The 25804-nt window shown below is 38.7% G+C and overlaps 1 protein-coding gene across 3 annotated transcripts in view; it reads right to left on the reverse strand.

Moving 5' to 3' along the window:
* Nucleotides 1–23477, reverse strand: part of LOC146000454 (uncharacterized) — a 36188-nt gene extending 12711 nt beyond the window's left edge. The window contains exons 1-2 of one of the 3 annotated variants that reach the window (XM_083138112.1): nucleotides 23459–23477; nucleotides 5047–5858 (exon numbers count right to left, since the gene is read on the reverse strand). In XM_083138112.1, the coding sequence (XP_082994238.1) occupies nucleotides 5047–5798 (752 nt within the window). In that variant the 5' untranslated portion in view covers nucleotides 5799–5858; nucleotides 23459–23477. Of the gene's footprint in view, nucleotides 1–5046; nucleotides 5859–11003; nucleotides 11203–23458 lie in introns of those variants that run through there. The other 2 variants (XM_083138110.1, XM_083138109.1) reach the window with 2 other exon arrangements.
* Between the last annotated feature and the right edge of the window lie 2327 nt (nucleotides 23478–25804).

The following is a 25804-nucleotide window of genomic DNA, read 5'->3' on the forward strand; positions in this document are numbered from 1 at the left end:
CAGGACTGCTGCTGCTGTCGGCGTGTCTAAGAACACTATTGTTACCATAGGGAAAGAAAAATGTAATGTGGTAGAAATAAATAAATAAATAAATGCGAGGCTTCAAAATTGGAAACCCCAGGAAAGAATAGGAATATCAGTAAACGCGTGACAAATTTAGATACTTTTCAGCAAGATGCTATTCTCGGCATATTTACTCTTATTATAGTAGGAAAGATCATCCCACTGTTGGGAAACTGCGCGTTTCGTTGAAAGATTCGGAATTTTTTCAAGGTGGGGAAACATCTTTAAGGACAGTCATAAATTTTCTGGGATTCTCACACCAAACAAAAATAATAGACCCAAAATAAAGTATGGAGGCATATGGAGATGTGGAGGTAGAGCTCCACACATTCTCGACCTCGGCCATATTATGGAGGTGATGCGGTTCACCAACCGCCTTTACCACAGGTTTGCCCCAGGTACTCTTTTGGGCTGAGTCGACCCCGGAGCCGCTCGGGATATTTGAAAAAGTTCCACAAACCACCGCGGGTCTCACACGTGAAAGTCAGACGCCCCGCCCCACCAACTGGACTTTGTGCACTTCAGTTGCGGTATAATTGAAAGACGGGCAGACTTTAACGGCGACTTTGGAAAGAAATGATTATTGAAAGTGTATGTACAGAATGGATTGAAAAGGTAACCTGTAAACAATGCTCGTTTCATTAATTCGTTCATGTTGTAAGGAAGATGGAAATGAATAGAAAAAACAATAACACATTCATCATTGTTGTCATCATTGTTATTCCATTTTCCTCGAAAAACAATAACACATTTCATCATTGTTGTTCCTTTTCATAACACGTTTTCCTCGACACAGCGTCAGACGGCTGCAGAGCGTACTGTACCGCATGATATGGCAACACCGTGATGCGTGTTCCTTCAGCTCTCAATACCAAACTAATTTTGCGGCAGGTATAGTCAGTAGCCCAGTCTAGTTCGTTGCACTTTTTGACACCAGGTGTAGTGCAGGTTCAAGGAAACTGTTTTCAACCAAGTAGATGCTGTACACAAAAAAAATGGTCTTCAAGTTTAAAAGATTCAACATATTCCTGTCTGCTGCTTCAAGCATTCATTTGATTGGTTAACATGTGCCAAGTGACCATACATCAAAATGTAGTGAAAAAACCCCACTACGTGACACCACACCAACAAAGTAGATGACTCGGTGTTACACTTTGTACCCAACTAGACACGTGAGTGCAAAGAGAGTCAAAAAGTGTAGCAAACTAGATTGGGCAACTGACACATCCAGGTTTCAACTACTAAATTGTCTTTCAATGCAATCATTACAACCCAGAAGTGTCTGTGACTGTACCTCCACCAGGAAATGAACCAAATGACCCTATGATTACGAAGTGATAGCATTAGCAGATTTGTGAAATGGAAATGTACGTTACTTGTATTAACGACGACTACAGAAAGGATCACACTCGAGAACTCATTCTCTCAGGCAAAACTGTCACAAACATGGGAAATATTTGGCCTAGAATACTCTTTCTGTGTGTCTATCATTGAATGTAATTTCCTTGTAATCAACAAGTCCTGGATTGAATTTCCAATGTTGACTTATTTAAATGCCTAGTCCCAATTAATGTATTTGAGCTAAACGTCATTATATTATTTTACTATCCGGAAAAGATTGCTCAAGCAGTTTTTGTTCATTGTAATATATGATGTGTAATAATGCCATTAATATTTTTTATACAGTAAAAGTTCTCAATAACGGACAGGCCTGGGGGGAAAATAAATGTCCATTATTAAGAAGTGTCCTCTACTCAGAAAAAAGTGTACGATGTTACACAATAGGATAAGCATATTACAGTACGTACTTTAAAAGCATAATGTTTTTTTTCTTCCTACATTCAAGGAACAAAATACTGTACTACATACAGTAAATTTAAACTTACTAAAGTATCCCTACATACATTACAAATTTCAAAAAAATAAAATACAGTACACATAGTGTAATTCTTTGTTAAATTACTGCATTCAAAATGACACACTTCTCAAGATAACCACAAAGAATACTGTCTACTGTCTGCACTTTTAAAAAGAAATATGTTCGGTGTAACATGAAACAATGCACTCTAGTTCGAAATACTGGCCATTGTTGTGTCGAATTCCAGGAATTGCAATAGTTTTCTTTCAGGCTGTTCAAGAAGTAATATTGCCATTAAACCCCATGTATTTCTGCCGGGGAATTTAAAAATGTCCATAATTTAGAGGTGTCCGTTAGGAGACTTTTTACTGTAATACATAGTCATGTATTTCAGGAGGGGCACGTGCCCATCCAGCTAAATCTGCCATAGTTGCAAAGTAGAGTACTGCATGAGACGACTTTCGCTTGATCATACTTATTCAATCTCCCATGCTTGATTGCATAGAATGACATATCATTTCAAGGTTGGAAGTGGTGATATTCACAACACTTCCTTCTCTGTGAATTTCATGACCAATGTGTAACAAAGTATTTCTCGGTATTCATAGTGAAAATAATCCTACTATCTAATGTTATGTAAGAAACTTGTAAAAAAAGAAACAGTTCCAACTTAATCACAGACTTGAAAATGAGTTATGTGGATATCCTTAGACCAACTTGGATAATTATGAGCCGAAAGCTGTAGTGAAAGGGAATACATCTCAAACCATGCATGAATTATCAGCAATGTACAACAACACTGGACCATTTGAAATAAATCAGCAGGTAAAGGAGCTAGATAGATGGGTTCTGCATGAATGAAACAAGTGTCACAAGAAGCTTAACTTTGTTTGCTGTCGGGCCATAAAGGCAAACCATTTTAAAAGTGTATTGTCTCATGTAGTGATAAAAAATGGATTATTTTCGACAATCGCAAGCGTTTGACACAATAGTTGGATGAAGTGTTGAAATAGCCTGAAACCAAATATTCATGAAAAAAGCTGCTTGGTGGTTCAGTGCTGGTATTATCCACTTCAGCTTTATGAAACTGATGTTACAGAAGATGTCTATTGCAACTAATTGAATGAAAAGGTGAGGGAGCATGCAATTAATCAACCAGGATACATCAACAGGCCAATCTTATTGCAAGACGACACTCGATCACAAGTCACAGGCTCTTACTTAGATGGGAATGAATGTGACAATGTTTAAGGAGTGGTTTGTTGACTTCCTCATGTTTCTGGAAGAAAGTTCAATAGCTGTAATGGACAGTGCAAATTACCGTTTGGTTTGTGCAAACGAAGTTCCACAATCAAACTGGAAAAAGGCACAAGACCAGTTGAAAAACACCTACCTTTTCAGAGCATGAAGCCAGGGCTGAGTTGTGAAAGAAATCAGAAGTAAAGAATGCACAAATCACACATGAACGTGAAAAAATAGCAAATGAAGTGAGCCACAAGATCATTCTCTTAGCCCCATACCACGCCTAGTTCAACCTAATACGGCGGAACGTTGATTTTTGCATTTTTACAGGGAACCAAGCTGAAAAACTTAAAAAGGAGGAAAATGTAAAATGGAGGAAAATATTATAAAACATTTTGCTATGTTGAGATCATAAAGATTGAATGTATAATGTGGGAAAATGAAAAATTGGGGTTCCACTGTAAAACTCATCTGGGCACAGGTGAAAGAGGAGGTAGGTGATTGCAACAAAACTTAGCAGCTGGTGTGGAACTGCTACATGAGAAGTGAGATACTCAAATTGTGTGTGTGTGTGTGTGTGTGTATGTATGATTAATCTGTGCACAATATTTTAAATGTTCTCTTCATTCCTTAAGAGTTGCTGTTCTTTTCTGTCATTTGATATATTTAATGAAAAATATAAAATAAAGTATTAGAAAGGCATAAAATACAAAATAATATTGATAAAGTATAAAGTATTGTAATCTGAGGTAGAGAGCATCAGCCCAACATGGCAACAACACCCTGGCGGTACCCTTGACCTTCTGAACACCCTAGACAAAGTGAAATATTTTGCATGTTATACGAAGATTTTGTCGTTTATGAAAGTCTACAGTTGATTTTAGCTCGCGGAAAAGTGTTATTGTGAAGTAAAGTAGGTATGTTACCTTAGCATGTTACTTTACCGTAAAGAAGAAAAGCCCGTAGGCTTCGCACAGGTAAATCTAGCACTCTAAATGATATTCCACAAGAACAACTATAAGTTTACGTAGTTAGGCTAGGATTGCCAGGTTTGGTACCAATAGTTATTATTGACGTGTTCTTTCACTATTTGAGTGTGCATTTAAAGAGTTTCAATAACAAAAAGCGGCAAAAGCACTCCAAAATGGTATGTTTTTGCTTATGCGGGTCATACTTTGTGATCATATATCTCCATTATTTGTGTTTTCCGCATGCTGGAACTAATTTTATATTACGTAAAACATCAAAATCTCTCGATTAATACAAATTTCAACGTAATTCTTGAGGGGGTACAGTGGGCAAACAGCCCCCACCCTGGCTATGTGCGACTTTCATTTTCATGTCCCGCAGTATAGTGTGGTACAGGGTCTTTCCACGAAAAGTGGTCCAACTCCATGTAAATAACAAAATGAATTAATATGGGATATTATTGTCTTTAATTGCATTAAGGTTTAGATGTTTGTGAATGCATATAATTTGCACATTTCATCAATAAAAGTTACTAGCATCTGCAGCCTACATGTTTCACAGTCAAATGAAGTCAAAATTTGCAACATTTTTAAATTGCTTTTCATGCATTCAACCTGTATCATCATACTAAGTTGTTTTTTTTGTGTTTTTTTTGTTAGCAGGTACCAAAAAGTACATAATTTTATGAAATCAGTTCATTATGAATATTTTAATACAAGAACCTTAAATTTCGTGTGTAAAATGTCACACACACATAACGCTGGAATGCCCCTACAGTACATGCTTTGAGAACTTCTGCACTAGACAATGGATAATGTCCAATTAACACTGCATGCTAATAAAGAACCACTGTCCCAAACTCACAGAGAAGTAACCAACTTTCTCCTGAGTACATCTTATACCTGCATACTAACCTTTCAAAAAGTGTATCATGATGTGGCACGCCGTTGAAAGAACCATGGACTGCAGCATCTTTTCCTCCACTGTCCTTTATACTATTTTCCTTCCTAGCAACATTTTCTGAGTTTCCCTTCCCTTTACCATCAATATCAGCAAAATAACTTTGTTCACTCCATTCCTGGTCATCGCTCTCAGCTGAAATAGGTGAATGTTCTTTATCCTCTAGGGAAACTTGACAAAACTCCAACGGCACAATATTTTGTTCCGACTTAGCATTGGATTCAGATTCATCAACCTGTTTCCCAATATTGGCATCCGATGCTGCCACTTTCTTCTTTCCATGTTTAATATCAACTTGACATAGGTTTAACGGTAAAAGATCTTCGTCTGAGGAGTCTAGATCCTTATTTTCAGTTTCTTCCTTAATAACTGATATCCGAAGTTCTGCACTACTGCTACAGTTTACTGTCGGTTCACTGTTATACTTTGTTTTCTCTTTCACACTATTTTTATCACGTATCATAAATGCATTCACAATAGTACTCGCCTTCCTGGATTCTGTACACAAGTCATCTACATCACCACTCACTTCATACGTGAGACTCGCACTTTCATTAGCAGATATATCATATTCTATGGAACCTTTATGATTATAGCACTTCCTGGAAATCTTGCCTCTGTCAGCATGTCCATGTGGTGATTGCATACAAATGTTCTCAGCCTTTGTCGTGCTTTCATTCAATTGTTCCTCCTCTATATGTGACATAACTGCACTGTATGTCAACTGAACATAATCTCCCTTAATGTATCACACATGTGATGTAGCCTGAAACAGTGAAATGAAAATGCTATTACAATCATTGCATAAAAAAAATAATACAAAATTGTTACAAATTGTCTTTGTAGCCAGTCACCATGTATTTAATATTATTGGGATTTAAATGTGATTTTAGTCTTTAATAACACCTGTATCTATTTAGGTTAATAGTAATACAGGGTGGCACAAAAGTCCCGCACCATAGGCGTATGACGATAAATGTGAAACGTTAGTGATATCGTCTTGCTGGTGGGTACGTGGACATGAAGGCTACTCCCACAGAGGCATTGCAGGTTACCTAAAAGCAAAGTATACAATGTGAAAATCACAAACAGCATCCGTGTGAGTGAATTGATTCCGAGTGCCGTGCCATTTCGCTGAACTTAGTGACTCATATGGGGGCCTCCGAGATACTTATATACGGGCCTCACACCAGCTTCCATGACGTCACAGGACTAGTCAACTATAGTCAATTTATTGCATTTAATAAAGTGCATTATAAGAGTATAATATTTATTTTTCTGACTGAATCATCATATTGCTTTAACAACAAGAACATTTCAAATGTTATACGGCATTACAAAATACGTGAATAATGTTGATAAAAGTAAAATCCAATCTTTACCATTCTGCATAATGTACCCTAATTTTTCAAGCTACAAAGGCCAAAAATGCGATAGAGAAAATCTGATCCTACGATAAAGAGCTTGTAAGATTGGAATTTCGTATTAAATAAACTATCCAACTTTGGAAACTGAATTCCCGTGTGTAACTTGAATACATTTTAAATTTTCTAGAAATCCGGTAAATATTTGGCTGCACAAGTTTGACTGGTTTGGTTGAAGGTTAAGCTTACATTTTTTTAAAATCATGTTTCGTATTAAAAATTTTACATCTAGCAAAGATAAAAAGTGTACACATACTAGTGCAGCAAACGTAGCAGCCTAACCTATTTGAAATACCTTCATGCCAAGAACACTAAAATGATCTAACAGTAATTAAAGCCTATGAAAATGGATTTACGATCACACGGAAAATGGGAATATTAATGCAAGTGACTTACTTTAATTAAGAAGTCAAAGCAAAAAGCAGGAGAACATAATAAACCTCATGATCTATCATGAGAATATTGTTAGAAGAAATTCGTATCCTAAAATCCTTATAATTATATCCCTTTTCGGAAGACATTCTAGATATGGTAAAAATCAAGAGATAAATTGTTCTTCAGGATACGGTGTAAGTTTTAAGAATATCAGCATATATTTCTTCCATCCCTAACAAGAATAATTTACTTGTAACTGTACCTGGACATATATTGAAATCGTACCATGCTGACATATAAGTTCATAATATTGCCCCTTGTACTTGGGATATTTAGAACAGGTTGAGATAAAATCTCGCTCTCCTACTTTTATACAGAGTACAAATTTAAATAAAGCAAATAGGTTACATGAAATCACAATGACTGAATGTGCAAGCGTACGAAACGAATCATTATTCAGATTCTTAATAAACTAGTAAATTTTCACTTTAGCAACTTGCCTATAGATATTTGTTCTACATTTCCAATTTCCTTAAATGCTGGTGACGCAAGTACACATTTTTTAATAGTTCACCAACTACAACACAATAATCATAAAGATTTCTTCCGGTCTTTGCCAGAAATAACCGACAAAGAGATAATATAACATCCATTACTGTACAAAGGTATAAAATTATCCACAATTTATTTGTGAAATAGGTTATTAGTATTGAAGGAAGTAGAACCGTGCGTCCATTTCGATCTGCAGCCGAGAGATCGGGAGAAGGGTGGCGGGCGGCGCTGACGGAGAAGCCGACATTTGCGGCCTGTAATGCCCGCTTATTTTTATAGACATATGCAGACATTTATATAAATATTGCAAAACGATCACTAACCTGTGTTATAACACGCAAAAGTTCTTCTGTAATTCATCCAAGTTTTGCTCTTATATACACAAATAAATACACTATAGAAACGATGTTAAGAGCCACAGATAAAAAAGCATTTTACTCATGGTTTTGATCAGTATATCCTTGAAAGAGTTTTGTGGCGATGGGAATCGTTTGGAGGTTTCGAATGTGCAACACTGTATCAGGATTACACTGCAGACGAAACCGATAAAAGTGAATGGTTTTCGTGAGCTTCCTCGCAATCCGAAATATCCGAGCTCGAGTTTTTTGTTCCTTCGCGACTAGATGAAGACAGAGTTGTAAATATAGTGGCGAGCAATGTAAACCAAGAGCATGTTAATTTCGTACTGTGCGCAAGAGTGTTATTCTTGGTTACTTGCAGTTACTTGTTTGTGTTATTGTAGTGTGTATGTGTGACGTGTCAGTGAGACGATTGGAATGCCAGCCGCAAGATTCACGTTAGAACAAAGATTTTTTATGTATGACACGTACCTACGTGAAAACAAACTCGTGTAGAGACGTGTGTAGGTAATTTGTACAGAAATTCCCATGCGTTTCAACTCCACACAGAGATACGGTTAGATATCTTGTCCTTAAATTACGAGAAACTGTATCGTTAAATTTTAAAACACCTAAGCAAAAACGACGGATTCTAACCGAAGCAAAACTCGATGATATTGGTGCAGCGTTAGAACGTTCTCCAAACAAACCTCTACGCCGTGTTTCACAAGAGGTGGGCATGTCAAAATCATCGGCACATACAGTCACTAAGCTACTAAAATTAAAACCATACTCTTATAACACAGGTTAGTGCTCGTTTTGCAATATTTATATAAATGTCTGCATATGTCCATAAAAATAAGCGGGCATTTCAGGCCGCAAATGTCGGCATCTCCGTCAGTGCCGCCCGCCACGCTTCTCCCGATCTCTCGGCTGCAGATCGAAATGGACGCACGGTAAAATTCCATTGATGTACATACATCTGACGTGATGTATATAATCAAGATTGCATTATTTGCAAACCGGAACATAGCTTGAAGAAGTAAGTGAATACTCCTCTACTGTGGCTAGATAGTAAATTAGATGTTTAAGAGGTGACTTTTGAACTTTGAACTACACAATTTCAGACAACTTATGAGCAATAATACAGACATATGAATAACTATCAACATATTTTTGTGTTAATTAAAATAATATAACTAGTAGTTACAAGTTCGGCATCTGTGTAATTAATATTACCATAAACAAATTCTTAAATGTATTTCACGCTGGTTGAACACACTTTTTTACTAACGTGTAATTAAATGTTATATTACATATAAACACATACATTTACTTTTAACTGATCAAGACATAACTATGTTTAATTTGCGATAATAATTATTATTCTTACTGTGAAATAAATACATCTACAGGTACTCTTTCTAGAACAACTCGCACATTCAAATACACATATTTTCACCAAAACACATGACTAATCTTTTGACGTCATCAGGTTGTGGCCCGTATACAGAGTGTTTTTTTTTCCTCACAACGTATTACTTTCTTTAAAGATTTTTCTACTTTCTGAGAAGGGAAGAATGTTTCAGGACTGCCCTTCTCCTCTCCAACAATACCTAAATCATCACAATATTCAATATACCTTCCAAGATATGGCATATTTTGTGTCATATGGTGCTTTCGTTCGTCCAGCCAATTTCTGAAAATCACCAAATTTTCAAAAATTTGTAACTTTCAACATATTAGTTGACAAGTCTAATATTACATATTAGTCATATTGGATCACGTATGAGTAAAAAAAAATTGGAAACAAATCCACAACAATGAAGCAACCTGCTCTGGGTGATTTCGAGTGGAACGACCCAGTTACAAGTGTATTTCTGCTCACAAATGAAAATACAAGGTCAATAGTATTCACCAAGGGGTTCACTAATATGAAGGTTTTCATTTTACAGCAAAAACATTTGCTGTATAAGAGTATGCAGAATGTATTAAAATGCTATGGTACTTAAGTAGTAAATTTTATGATACAGTGAAAAATCTTGTTTCTGGACAAGCCAATAGGAAAAATTTAATTGGTATGACAGGTGACACTTAAGGGAAAAGAAAGAATTGGGAAACACTTTACTATAGGGGTGATGGATTTCTTACTTTTTACAGGAGAAAGTACTTACGCAAATCATTTTCTTTAGCATTGTGGAAGTTCGTGAATGTAGTTTTGATCCATTTTAATGCAAATGCATGTTGTTTTATGCGAAAATCTCTGTCCGACATGTGTTTCTGCTGACGCCATTTGCTTCCTGCACGAAAGCACAATGTTCCGTGTGTTAGATGATGTAACCCAGTAGTCAGTGTTTCAAACTCACCATGTTTTCACTATAACATGACCTGTCGAGTATTTTTTTTAAATATGCTTGCCTAACCTAACCTTACGGAAAATGGTTTGTGGGGCTAACGTCAATGGTTTGTGAAGCTATGTCAATGGTTTGCGAGGTATTAGCATCATTTTACATCCGGGCACGAAAGTAGGTATTTTCCGGTGAACAAGATTGCAACACTGCATAAATCGTCAAAACACTATCACAACGCGTGATGAACCAGTACACTATCACCATAATGTGTGTTACAGGTTTGAAATAACGAGTAACAGTAAGTACACGTAAATGTAAGAAATATACATTATTTTCGTTAGAAATTCATTATTTCACCTAAAGAAATGTTCCGCATTCCAGAATAGTACGTTAGCAATGTAAAAAAGTGCGAAATAAATTATTTATAGGTGTCGCCCCTATAGTAAAGTAGTACCAAGAATTGTTTACAGGACTATCGTGGAAAGTCCAACAAAAGGATGAAAGGACTTGGGATGAGATTGACTCGAAAGAAATTAACAAGATTGGTCAAGAATAGGTTTATCTTATAAAAATATAGGAGCTGACAGATGGTGACTCGTTTTGCTGTGGCAATCAACTTTCAGGTTTAGGAATGTGAGAGTTTGTTAGTCAAAAATAATAAACAATTTCAAGGAAAGTGTAAACATGTAAAACAGTCACTTGTTATGAAGAAGGCATGCACACATTTAAGCATCTCGAAATTCTCGCTCGATAAAAGTAACCGGCATTTGTTATTTTCTCTGGTTTAGTGACAATAGTCATCATGCATTAACTACAGGAATTTTAAGTATACACATACACCCATTCGACTATCTCAACACACATCACTTACAATTATAACTAATATAGCACAGTTGTAGCACGTAGCATCACGTGCGCAAGTTACTTGCACATTACCATCTGCATCAGCGAAAGTATGAAACTTTTTTCTTTTGAGAATTAATTACCACAACAATAATCATATTTTTATCGAGCAGACGTACATAAGTATTCGACCACAGATTATATACTACATTTCGACGTACTACAAATCACAGATTACTTACCATCTAGCCACTTTTTTCTGTGGAAAACTACACATGCGTGTCATTTATGAGCATTTCTACACGATAATTTTTTCTCTGGAGCATGGCCTGGGAGCTGATTTGTTTTCCCCTTCCACGCAATCCTGTTCCCTCAGATCAGGGGGTGCTCGTTCGGCGGCGCAGATCGTATGCGCAGTTGTCCGTGGATGCATTACGTCATCGTCGAGAAGCTCGGCACGGAAAAGGCTGGTTCCTTATGTAAATATTGAGATATTTGAAAACGAATATCTTCTAAAATATAAAATTAGTAGCAGGGGAAAAGTTACAACTTTTTCTGTTAAAATTCATCCTTTCTAATCAATTTATCACAAGGTTGGTTCAAATGTGTAAAATGGTTTTCAAGAAATCGTGTTACGAAGGAACCCCTGTTTTGTTCTCTCAAGCTTCCAATGTACGGGAGTTTTAACTTAAGTGCCTTGGATTTCTTTTTGCCGTATGTTTCAAAATAAGATTATTTTGTTCTTGTCAACTGAATTCATGCCTAAATGCTATGGAAAGCTGTGACAACCATTATCAGAAAACTAACGGAAGAAATCGAAAATGTCAGAACATTTTAATATTATATGTAAATGTAAGGGTGTAATAAACGTGACTGCTTCCCGTAAAAAATATCACTGCACTCTCCACGTTTCTCTTCTGTCTTTTCTTTGGCGCCGTCAATAGCTTCAACACGTTGTTTTTATATATATATATATATATATATATATATATATATATATATATATATATATATATATATATATATATATTTGTCACATATTTGTTTTAATTAGTATTCTGCTCGTTCCGCCACCTGAACGCAGCAGCTAGGGCTCAAAGGGCAGTGCAGTTACACCGGAAGAAGTTTCGAAAATGGCAGGTTTCAGAAGTTAACTCATCCAAATTAAATTAAACATGTGCTCTCTCTAAATTTAAATCATAGTTCACAAATAATTTGATTAAAGGTTTTAAAAGTATCCGTTTTATTTAATAACGTATTAATTAGCGCATTCTTCTCCAGCATAGCTATAGGCAGTGACCACACTACGGGGAGGGGGGGTAGGACAATTTCTCTCTCTCTGTTATCTGCCCCCGGTATAACGACAAAAATAAATGAATGAAAAAATATGCATTTTTGTGTCGTATGTAACGGAATAATAAACATGATTGCCCCGGGAATATATGATTTACCCCTCCATCTTTTCTATTGCGCCGTCACTAGCTACAACATATTTTAATTTCTATTGTTCCCACATATTTATTTTAATTTTAGTATTGTGAATCATATTCCACTCACCACTGTGTTACCTCACATAGCCCCCCCCCCCCCCCCACACACACATATGTACGATTTCAGTTGCAAGTTTTAGACTAAGCTTGTCAAATGTCCACTTATAGTATCTTTGTATTCTTGAGCAATTTCAAAAGAATCATTTCGCACGATGTTTTCCCACTGGAAGCCCCTTTGCAGATCGTGATCCGGGGCTGCCTTCCCAGGCCATCGTCCCCTCCAAATACTGTCCTGGCCTCATGAAAGAAAAATATATGTATTTATACGAAATATTAATTTGACTTGGCAGTTTCTTTTTTCGAACAGGAATAAGTTCTAAATTTTAATAGATTATAAATTTATACTATCAATTTTGAGTAAAGGTTTTGCGTAACCCTAAAAGTACTTTTAGAGAGTGCAAGGTCAACTCTCGATATTTCAGATATATTAATAATTTTCATCACAACGTCTAGTAATAATTATTTGTTACTTCAATAACCTCCTCGCAAATGTTTCTCGCATATTAAAACATAGATGCCATATGATTGTCATTTTCTGTTTATTTCCTTGAAATGCTGACCTCCGTGGCGAAGTGGTTAGCTTTACGCTTTACGATGAAAAGGGCCCCCAGTTCGAATCCCCGCCCGGGCATGGGTCTACTTTCCTTTCATCAATTTCCTCATATCATCACGCATCCTCATCTTTGCGATTAGCCATATATGACAGATAAGCGAAGTAAAATAAACTAAGTCTATTAATCAATAATTTTTAGAACTCTTTAATTCTTCTTTAGCATGCCACGTTTTTGTTAAAATTATATTACGATTTGTAAAATGACGAAATTCTAAAGGAGAACACGCAACTTTCTTTGCAGCGCATCGGTCAGAAAGTTTCAGGAATATGGATTTTCAAAATACATTTTTTCACTTGTACTTTGCCCCCTTTTAAAAGTAGCACGTTTTCAATTATGTTACTAATCATTAAAAGGATGCCTCAATACCATCTTGGAGGATGACAATTAATATCTTCCCCCTCCTAAAAGTAATAATATATTGCTCTCTGAATCTCCCATATAAATGCTAGGGGCCGTCTGCTTCAGCCGAGCTCATTCCCTCTCTGGTGACGTCACGCGTTCGTGCAAGATCGGCAATCTTCGGATGGCTTTACCTAATCTCTATCTACCTTGCCCTCAGCTTGCTTGCTTGCTGTTTCTTGGCTCACACCGCCTATCCTTTGCGATTTCGAGCCAGCGGGACTGATTGATGTGTTCCTACTTCTTCGTGTCTTCTTCCTCGGTAACCCTTATGGCACTTTCACAATTCACTTTCACTCGTGATTTTCACTAAGGGGAGGTATCCTGTGGGGTATGTTACACTGAAGATTTCCTTGTTGTTGTTGTTTTTTTTTGTTTGTTTGTTTACGTGGCGATGTTGTGTTTCCGTGCGAAGCTATATAGCGCCCACATAGTGGGAGCTCGAGGCTGACTTATTAAGGTTGAGATTGACACCGGAAATGGAACATCTAATCGAAGTAGGGTTTAATAGAACGTTTCCCGATGAACTTGTCGTAAGGGGCATTGGAAAATCAGATGCGTTATTGTTTGGCTGGGTTCTCCGCATTGACAGGAAGTTGAAGGTACCGCGTGTATTCTTGCCAAATGTTGATTCACGAGCACGTGACCCGTGCGCATTCTCAAGGTGAACACAATCACTGCCCGGGGTAGATTCAGAGATTGATACCAAGGTTGTTTTGTACCGATATTCGCATTCCACTTGTAGGTTGTTGTGATTTGGATTTCATGGGTACACCATTCATGTTGGATTTTCATTTTTACTCGGGGGAGCAAGTCTGTATAAGGTAATCGTAAGGGAGTTGCGTGTACGAGTGACCGAGCTTGTTTTGCGTAGTTATCTACTAAATCGTGGGATTTGTTTTGATTGGTATGGGCCTTAATGTAGGTGAAGGTCACTTTCTGTCCCCGTTTTCGAAGTCGTAACGCTGCACTTTGAATAAGATAGGGAAAAATCGTAAGTTTGTGGGCTGCGTTGCCAGCTCTGGACAACGTTTGGAGCACGCTCAGGGCGTCTGTCAGGATAAGAGACTGTGGAATGCCCGATGTTAGGATATGAAGTAATGCTCTATAAATTGCGTAACATTCCGCCGAAAAAATTGACGCGTCGGAAGGTAGTTTAAATTGTCTAATTATATTCGTGGACGGGATATAAAATGCAGAACCGACATCGGTATCGTCTTTTGATCCGTCCGTATATATTAATGTAGCCTCCGGCCATCTTTCTTGATAATTTCCATGTGCCCCACGGTCGACGTAATGGAGATCTAGGTTTGGCTCTATGGGGATATTTAGTTGATATATAAGTGGGTGATCGTGCGTAAAGGACAGCTGGTATGCCTCGATATCTATAAAATAACAGTATAAGAAAAAATATCGGGGTTTTTAGGGATCGATGCTCTTTACGATCTCCCATTGTCGTTGGATGACGAATTCTCTATTGAAAGGGTGTGGGTGAGTATCCCATGTTTTAAGTAAAAATTTTACTGCGAGTTTTTTCCGTCTTTGTGTGAGTGATATACACTCACATTAGGACTGGAAGGCATTAGTCCGAGACAAGTACGTAATGTCTGTCTTTGCAATATATCTAACGAATTCAGGAGTTTTATATTCGCCCCGCCATATACTGGGGCTGCGTAATCGTATAGTGAACGAAAGCAATTTTTATAAAATAGTAACATGATGTATGGATGACTCCCCCACTTAGTGGTGGCTATGCTTCGTAATATGTTAATATTTTTTTCCCCCTTTGCTTTGAGGTATGCTATTTATTTATTTATTTATTTATTTATTTTATTTATTTAATAGAAGATTCCAAATACAGCGTTAGCCATTTTACATTGGAACGATTTTAAAGAATATAAGGACAAAAAAAATAATAACATAATACAACAAAAAAATAACAGAAAAATTACATGTGGTTAAGAGACTTACATACTTTTAGCTAACTTTCTTCTAAATTTGTCCAGATTTTCAAAAATGTCTATTTCGGTTCCTAGATTATTGTAATCACTGGGCAGTCTATGAAACAGAGAGCGCTGGATGAGGCACAATCTCGGCTTCTGAGAAGCAAAAAGTAGAGTGCTTCTTGTTGAGCGGGCAGGCACACGAAAGTGAATTTCCTGAAGAAGACGGCCACTTCTGATGTTGCCATTCACTATTTTGTGTAGAAATATATGGTCAGCCAGTCTATGTCTCTCTTGAGGAGTTTGGATATTTAACATTTGCAGGAGGATGGACTTTTGCAAGTGTTTTGTGGACGGAATTCGGTGTCGAACAATGGCCAGGAAGAAATTTAGGACGGAATTTAGTCTATCTGAATTTGAGGGGCATGCCATAGACCAGATCGGAGAACAGTATTCAATTTTAGGTGACACAAAAGATTTGTAAAAGGTGCTGAGGGCAGTCAAGTTGTTTATTTCCGTGAAACGATAGAGAAGACCCAGCATACGCATTGAACCCCTTGTGACTGTAGAGATGTGCTCAGAAAAGGAAAGTTTCTCGTCAAATATGACGCCCAGGTCCTTTTGTGCGGCAACTCTTTGAATACAATTATTTTTTATGAAATATTTAGTATTAAATGTGTTTTTCTTCAAGGAGAAGGTCATGATGGTACATTTTTGAGGGTTGAGTTTTAAGTTCCATAATTCACACCACTTTATTAGAGAATCTAAATTCTTTTGCAGAAGTGTCATGTCACTGAAATTGGAGATTTTACTATATATTTTGCAATCGTCAGCGAACAAGAGAAGGTTTTTGCATGAATCGGAAAGATATTCTGGAAGATCATCAAGGTACAGGATGAAGAGAAGAGGTCCAAGAACACTGCCTTGAGGTACACCAGAAGATACAGCTTGATAAGAAGAAGACATTCCGGAAATAACAACTTTTTGTTGTCTGTTTTGGAGGTAGTGCTTGAGCAGAGAGAGAAAGTTTCCATGAATATTGAAACGGTGGGATAATTTATGAAGCAGGAAATTGTGGTTTATAGAGTCAAAAGCTTTCGAAAAATCCAGATATATTACATCCAGTTGAGAGTTTTCAGATATAGAGTTGACAGCGTCAGATAATAAAATGCTTAAGTTGGTTAAGCAGGAGCTGCCTGGTAGGAAGCCGTGCTGTGCTGTATTTATATATGGAGAGGTAAATTTGTAGAGTCGGTCCTTTATTATTTTTTCACAGGCGATAGAAAGTGGTGAAAGAAGGGAAATAGGCCTATAAGAAGAAACGGCACACTTGTCTCCAGATTTATATAATGGCACCACGTTAGCATTTTTCCATGAATCTGGAAATGTACCCTCATTGAAGCATCTGTTTAATAAAATAGAGAAGGGAATAGCGAGAGAAGAAGCAGCGTTTTTTAGGAAAATAGAAGGGATTTCATCAGGACCATTGGCGCGATTTTGAGGCGTTGAAGATAGGATGTATTGCACTTCTTCTGGAGACGTGGAGAGAGATGTTAGAGAGTGACAGCAAACTGGATGGAGGTTGGGAAGGAATGAAGTCGGTGAATTCGAGGTTGTATTTATGGAGAAAAAAGAGTTAAAAAGATTAGCTTTGTCAGGGCCCTCTGCGCATACTGAGTCATGTTTTACTTTCAAAGGTATTCGTGAATTTTGCCTCCTTGAGTTGATTAGTGACCAAAAACGTTTGGGATTTGATTTGATATTGTTCGTGATAGCACTGATGTGTTCCCTGTATTTGGTCTTCTGCAATTGTTTAGAGTGACGTCGTAAGTCGGTGAAAGTTTTCCGTGTGTATTCATTAGGAAAATGTTTCCAGAGATCCCAGGCCTTTTTTCGGTTTCCAAGGGCAAGCAAGAGCTCAGAGTCGAACCAGGAAGGGTATTTGCTTGATTTCGTTTTTTTGAGTGGCACATAATCCTTCATCACTGCATGAATCACATCAGTCAGCACGTCACACGCTTCGTCGACACTTCCACTCTCCAGGATTGTCCAGGGAATGGAATCCAGCGCCGAACGGATGTCACCCCAGGGTGCTTTGCTCCAAACAAGGTATTGGCGTCGAGGGGTGGGAGGTCGTTGACTCTTCAGGTGGTCCGGGAGCCAGAATACAGCGTCCAGCGATTCGTGGTCCGAAGGGATGAGGTTTCTCGAAGGGGTGATGTGCGCTGAAGGGAGTGACGAGAGAATGTAGTCCAGGTTATTGTCTTTTCGTGTATTGAACATATTGTGCTGTTGAAGTCTGAGGCCATGTATGAAATGATCCATGAAGTACGTGTCGTTCTTGTCTTTTGTAAAGCCATGCGTGGGGTCTGTCCATGAAATTGAGAGATTGAAGTCTCCGAAAAGAATTACGTCGCCCATAGAGGATGCCGACAGCACAGAATCATAGCAAGCATCCAGAACTGCTACGGGGCAAGTTTTGTGTGGCCTGTAAAAACAACCGATGAAAAGTTTGTTTTTCTTGCCGAGAAGCACCTCAACCCACAGAATTTCACAGTCACGATCCAGGTCACTTCGCAACACACTATTCCATTTGTTATTTAATTTTCTGTCAAAAACAACTCCGAGATATTTATAGGATTCTACAAGAGGTATGTTTTGTATACGTGAGATATTGTTGGGATAGGTAAGGGATTGTCGAGAATTGAAAATTATTATGTTAGATTTGGGATGTGAAAAAGTTAGTCCTATACTCCAGAGATTGTCCCGAAGTACTGTGATAGCTCGCTTTAGAGCCAGGATGCCTTGAGTGGCGTCCGATGTTTGTTTATAACAGCATAAATCATCTGCGTATTGTAATATTTTAAAATCAGCGAGATCTAAGTGGTGGATGTGTTGAGTATATACGTTGAAAAGTAAGGGACTGAGGGGGGTTCCCTGTGGGATTCCGGTTCGAACTTTGCGGGTCCCGTCTACTCGATCGTCGAACCAAAAGACAAGATTTCGTTCATTATATAAGTTCCACATGATATTAACCACCGAAGGGTGGATCTGTAATTTTTCTAAGACATTGCAGAGTATTGGTATATGAACAGAATCGTATGCTTTCTCTATATCTGTGAACAGGCTAAAACAGTAATTTTTAGGTATCTGACTATTTTGAATTGCTACAGTTAGTGTGGATACGGCATCTTGACTGCCATAATTGATCCGGAATCCCATTTGTGTTGGGGGGGAAAACTGTTGTTTTTCTAGGGCCCAGTTTATTCGATATTGTAAGGTTTTTTCAAAAAGTTTAGTTATTACCGGAATTAAGACAATGGGGCGATACGAGTGTGCGTTGTTGCGGGGTTTGGATGGTTTGAGGATAGGAATTACGATATGGTTGTTCCAAGTTGATGGGATAATACCTGTATGCAGTGGCGGATTACCAAATAGGCCCACTAGGCACGTGCCTAGGGGCGGCAAATCTTTTTTCCAGAATATCAAGAATAATAAAAAGTGTCTTACGTACACAGTGACAATTTAGACCTATGAAACCAATGTTTCAAATCAACGGTTTGCAACACTTTGGCTTCATACGAAATAAACCTTGATGAAATCAAGAAATGTTTTGTCTGCTCTGCCTCCTTCAGGCGCCAATCAATTTGTTTTTAACCCTTGCTGTGGCTTTTATCGCTTACAATGACAATGCAAGCCACCCAGCCTTTGTTGGTTTGTTTTTGTAAATAAGTACATACCCCTCGATCTCCCACTAATCGTTTGTTAATGGCCAGGCAGGAAAGAAGACTGATTGTTTGAAACTCGCATCTGTAACAATGCCAGTCTTAAAAAAAATAAACACATATACACTGCTGATAAGTGCGTGAGTGAGTGCAGCTTTCGCGTGGACCGCAACTAGTTTCTGTCTTACTGTATTCTCTGGCTGGTGCATTCAGTTTTATTTGTCGCTAGTGCGTTTGCGATTTGTTTTTTTTTTTTTTTATGCAGCAGGCAGCATGAAGCAAACAAAGTTAAGTGGGGCGGCTTATCGTAAACTTGCAAACGAAAAGTGTGAAAGAGAAGCAACCTTACAGAAAAAGCTTGGTACAGTGGACACGTTTTTTAGGAGAAAGGAACAAGTGATTTCTGAAAGCAGTTAAAAAATTGAAGTTGAAGCGGCTACATCGAGTGAACTCTGCGAAATGCAAAATGTCGAAAATATTGTGGGTTTAGTGGAGGAAGAAAGTGCACCTGAGGCAGCGTCCCCTCAGTTCGTTGGAGTTCCTGATTGTGACAGTGAGAGTTCAAAGACGTGGAATTAATCAGAATGCTGAAAACGATTTTTCTAAATCGCAAAGACTCATAGCAGGTAAGACAAGATTTTTAAGTAATAGTGTTTTTTGTGTACTGCTGTAGCAAACTGTTCAGCTGAACGTTCGTTTTCTGCCCTAAAAAGACTGAAGACTTATCTCCGTTCAACCATGTGTAATAAAAGACTGAACGAGTTATCTATTCTCCACATCGAAGCAGACATCTTGACTGATGGACACATTAACTTTGAAGAACTTATACACGAGTTTGCAGCAACCAAAGTGAGGCGGAAGCGGCTTCATTTATGACTGGTGAATTTAATTTCTCAATACATTACATAATTTTAGGTATAGCACATACAGAAAATGAATAGTTTGTTATTGATTTTTATCCTGTTTTTTATTTCAGTATGTTCACTAATTTTTATATTAGCCTGTAAAATTACTGCAAATAAGTTACTACTTTCTTTTGAGAAGGGCGCATATTAAGTTTGTGCCTAGGGGCGGCGAGGAAGCTTAATCCGCCACTGCCTGTATGGTATATTTCATTGTATATTCTGACAATGGTTTGAAGACCTTCGTCCGGCAAGTGGCGAAGGACGTCATATGTAATGCCGTCATATCCCGGTGCGGTATTTTTGAGTGAGTCCAGAGTATTGATGAGTTCTAATGCGGTTACCGCAGGAAAGTCATCTGTGAATGAGGCATGTAATCTTTCGTCGTGTTTGTAACCAAAGCTAACCGAAGAGGGTGTTGAGAAAGAAATGAAGTCATTTTCCCAGGTTAGGTCAATCGTTTTTACCTTACTTTGGGTTGGTTTATGAAGGGTATTAAATTTGTGCCAGATAGAGCTTAGACTGTCACTGCGATCTAATCTGTTGCAAAAATGTTGCCATGCTGCTCTCTTCGCCTGGAGATATATTTTTTTGGCTTTCGCTTGCAAGCGTTTTAGTTCAAACAAATTAGCACGAGTGCGATATCGTTCATATGTGCGAAGTTGATATATTTTCCTGATTTTAATGGTTTCGCAATCTCGCGTCTACCAACTGATGATGGATATCTGGGCGAGGTACGAAATCGGGTACGTGTTGCACTGTAATCCATGGCGACCGTGATCGTGTTGATGAGATTATCGTAAGCTACATGGATATTTCGGAATGATAAGATTGGTATATATATCCGTGAAAACGTGTCTTTGAACGCCTCCCAGTTAATGGAAGCCTTAGTCCATCTCCTCACTGGGGGAGTCTGCCTGTTTGCCAAACTTGAGTGTCGGGACGGAGATTGACGTCTGATTAATAAAATGGGTGCGTGATCGCTGCCCCGTACGTCTTCTTCTTTATCCCACGAGAACTGGGTGAATATTTCCGGAGACGTTATCGTCAGATCGATGCAAGAGGGGTGATTCCCGTTTAGAGGGAAGTGGGTGGGGGTTCCATCATTACTGATGATGAGATTGTTCTCGGTAATCCATGTGTCTAATACTTTACCGAGTCTGTCATCATGTGGGTTTCCCCACGTTGAATGATGCCCGTTAAAGTCACCTAGGAAGGCAATAGGTCCCGGAACATGTTGTCTCAGTTCTTGGAGGTCGCGTGAGCTTATGCGTTGGGATTTGGGATGGGAAGGGATGTATATCGATATTACCGTGAAAGTTCGGAGGAATATGGAAGCGCGAATGGCTACAATTTCTGCTTGAAAATCTTGTACTAGTCTTATGTCATTCGGAATCGGTACCTCTGTATGTTGTATTTGTTCATGTACAAATATGACAGTTCCCCTATTGGTGGTTGGGGTACCGTATAAATTATAATGCGCGAGGCGATATTTTTCATGTTTGGTACCTTTAACTTCCTGTAAACAGAGAATTTGGGGTTGATATTCGGCAATTAAGTCTATCAGTTCCAATTTTCTTGCAGAGAAACTATTGACATTCAATTGAACGATTATTTTCATTTCCGGTATCTATTGGAAATCTGGTTCTGTCAAGGTGTGGCTTCTAGGATCGCCAGAAGGTTGGATGTTAAGGCTTGGATTTGATGTATTAATTGAATTCGACGGTGTTTATTTGTTGTGTCCCGCACTGCGTCCCACAGATTGGGAATTATTGCTAATATCGAGTTGTAAATTTGAGTTTGCTCCCTTGTTATTTGTGCAGAGGTTGAGGTTTGTGAGGACACTTTTGTGGTTAACCGAACTGGGGTGGCTCGATGATGTATCGGCAATTGTGGGGGGTCATTGGGAAACGTCCGTTTCCCCACAGGCAAGGATGCACAAATACCTTCCTCTGTGGCTGAGCTACTAGATGAATAGTTGCTGGTTTGTTTGAGCATAGGATTATGCGGTTTCTTGTTCCGTGGTTTGTGGTGCGAGTCATATTCTGATTGTACGATGTTAGTTAGGGGTTCAGACGTATGGGCTGGAGGGGCGAGGATAGCTTGTCGGAAAGACTGGCGTCTCGCGTTTATGGGTGAGGCAGGTTTCGCAGGGGTGTTAGGGGTCGGGGTTTTTAATAACGGGTATGCCCGGGGGTCGTGTAACGAGTGCAGCACTTCTGCTTTAGTTAACGGCGCAATGTATGTTCCTTGAATTCTGTGCTTAGCCTCAAAAAATAGATGTTGTCGATTGCCATACGGTTTTGGATGTCAGTTGCTTCTTGCCATTTGGTACAGGTTTTATCATTGGCGGAATGGGCCTGTTTGCAGTTAATGCAGCTGGGACCTGTGAGACATGGTCCTTCATGCCGGTCCGACCCACAATGTCCACAAATTGCTCGAGATCTGCATTGGGCCGCTGTGTGGTTATACCGCAGGCAATTTTTGCATTGTAAAACAGGGCGAATTCGGGGTTTCGCCTCTTTGATTTCGCGATTCAAGATGACAAATTCTGGGAGTCGAGTGCCGCTGAAGGTGACACATATAACTCGGGCATCTTCGAGATGGAAGGATCCATTGTCCTCCCAGATCTTCTTTTTTTGTCGTTTCACACTCAGTATCCGAATTGGACCCGAGTCCAAGCCGTCGATGATGTCGTCTTCTGTGATATCCAAAAATCAGCCCTTCCCTTTGAATAAGTGAGAGGGGTACGCGAGCAGTAACCGCCACCTTCACGAGAGTGGTTGTATTCTCAACAAAGTGATTGGCATCCTGGCCCGAGGGAAAGGTGACACGTACGCGGTTTTTCCCGCACTGTTCGACAAGTTCCATCGGGATGTCGTTTTTAGTAAAAAAAAATTCCTAGACTTCCTCCATTCAAATGGCTAATGTGCTGGGCATGTGGAGTGCCTTCTAGGAGGCGCACGTACGGTCCTGGGTGGTCAGTGGGGTAAGTATGTTGTGACGCAATCATATCAGCAGTTTTGCGGGATTTGACGTTAGTTACACTCTCGCGTTCAACAGAACTTGAGTCGCAAAGTCTTTTCCCAGTGCCCTTATCATGACAGTCTGGAATATGGATATCATCGCAAAAAGAAGCACCAGGGTTATCCCCGAGCTGAGCATTGGGCTCTAAATCCATGAAATGGTTTGATTCGGTCATGTTAGATGGGGTATTAATACACTGTTTAGAAAGTCTGCGATGGTGTGAGAGAGTAGTTTTCGCCCTCGAGGGGCGTTGTCTATTTCTCCGAATCTGCGGTATGGTATAGCTATCCTTATAAAGTCTACTCAGAAATGATAACACTTACAAGAAAGTCCGGGTCCACTTATTCGGCAGATCGTACTCACTATTCACGAGGTATGAGGATAGACTTCCAGCACCTATCGTGGTTCGCGAGCGACCACCTTGCCCTCAGATGTGTTCATTGGTCGAAACCCCTCGAGTCACCACTTGCGCGGAGACTTGCTTTCGTTCGCTAGCTCTTCGACTGCAGCGCCGAATACGATCAGTAGATGAAACCTCTGTGAAGAACACATTGTTTCTCCCGTGAGTGAATCCGTGACACGCTTGATTTTCACCATGGAAGTCACATAGCATTTTAAAATGTTCTTATACTTACATTTCCACACATTAGATTGATTGAAATGTTGCTTTAAGTCCACTTTATGCACAGAAAAGCTAATCGGTACTGGACCTACAGTTTAAAGTGGAATTCTGAACCACTTTGCCTTGTGCCTCCATCGGGTATCGAACCTTGACCCCTTGATTACAAGGCGACGAACTTACCACTACACCATCGGGGAGGCCCTCCCACAGATTAGAATAACTTCAACTATGCTTCGAATCGGGAAATTTTTGGGATGCGATATGTTCGAAATTTCCCAAAGCTCTTGAAATCTTGAATTTCTACACGGTTTTTCCATCTTAGGTGCTTGCTTTTGAACTTCTGGTACAAAAACTAACAATGTCCGATAAGTTCCAGACATTTTCAATTCAGAAAACGTCGAGAATGGACATTTCCACTAATTTTTTTTACAACAATTTTAAAAACTACACCCTGGAAAAATGACCCCTGCAAGTTCTCGTGTTTCTCTGCGTCCAGTTTAAGGCAAAAACGAGACTTCGGAAGTTGCGAGGCTAGCGTAGCGCTGAAAATACACCCCGCCATGTTAATACGTCACGACTTAGAGAGAGCTCGTTTGTCGTCTGCTTCGAGCGTCCAGTTTACTGCGGGTAGCCTACGGTGAGCGAATATGCGCAGCAGTTTTACAAATCTGTAGATTTAAATAATGGAAGATGGAGCGATAGTGGAAAGGAAGGCTATGCTTTGTAATGATCATTCTTCCATGAATTATCCCTGCTGCTCTCGTGCAAGATAAATGAAAGGGTTCTGCTGCGTGCGTGTTTTCAGGTCAAATATTGCTTGTAAGATTGGTTGCTGACCAAACTTTCAAAAATATATATATTTTAAACTTAGCCTATATTTATCGACATTTACGGTAACCTATGTAGTGCAAAATACGAATTTTCACATTTTTCACTTTATTTATAACGCCTATTTTACTTTATTTTCCATACAGCAATTTCAGTTTGTGTTTCATTTCTGTTGCGCAAGTTATGAACAAATAATTTTGGGCAATTAAGAGAAAATACACTGAGAAGATTACATCAGTTGCACAGTACATATTAATACTTAGTTCATGTATAATTATTACAAGGAAATAATGTGTATAACCGGCGTATTTAAGGGGGAGTTCAACGGGTCCACCCCGTTACAAACAGTATTTGTTTTTTGTTTCTTTTTTGTGTTTGTGTATGATTCCGTATGCTTGGGTTTCTTCCATGGTTCTGTGTAGTTTAAAAGAGCCAATTAGATTTAAACTTTCAGCCCTCCCCCATTCGACGAGGGAGGAAGTATAAATATGTCCTCTGACAGAGGACAAGAGAGAGAGTGTTTATGAACCGGATAGCAGAAGGGAGAGTGAACTTCGGTCTCCATTGGCCTCCCATGAGAAAGAGCATCCCGAGGCGGTTCCGTCGATGCTAGCTTCCACTTGGCAGTTCTGCCGTGGGGCTCAAGTTAGAGGAATGTAAATAATGTAAATTAGAGAATTATTGGAAGCAGTAGCGTAAGCAAGATTTCATCAAGGGGGAGGTTATACTAAAACTTTCTCCAAATTCACATTACCATTGTTTTATTATACTTTAATTAAATAATAATTCTCATAATTAATTAATAATACTTATAATTAATAAGTGAATTACTACTAATAATACTACTAATACCACTACTACTATTAAGTAGTAGAGATCTACATAAATATAGTATTTATGAAAGCAATAAAACGAAATTAATTTCTAGTAATTCGATTTTTAACAAATTCTAGAGCATTTTTTCTTTCTTACGAAATAATTGTCTACTGAACGAGATGAGACATTTTAAGTGTGAAGAAAATCCATAAAAAACAAGAAAATATATTAAAATAAATTGAAATAATCAAAGTACGGAACTCATCCAAGAAGCTGCGGGGGTCTGGTCAGTAGGGCATCTGACAACCATGCGGGAGATCCGGATTCGATTCCCGGAATTGGTTGGAATTTTTCCGGCTTTGTCGCCGCATAAATATTCCCGATAATTCACATCTGGATTGTC

Source organism: Lepisma saccharinum, chromosome 16 (assembly GCF_977018435.1).
Source record: "Lepisma saccharinum chromosome 16, izLepSacc3.1, whole genome shotgun sequence".
Taxonomy (NCBI): Eukaryota; Metazoa; Arthropoda; class Insecta; order Zygentoma; family Lepismatidae; genus Lepisma; species Lepisma saccharinum.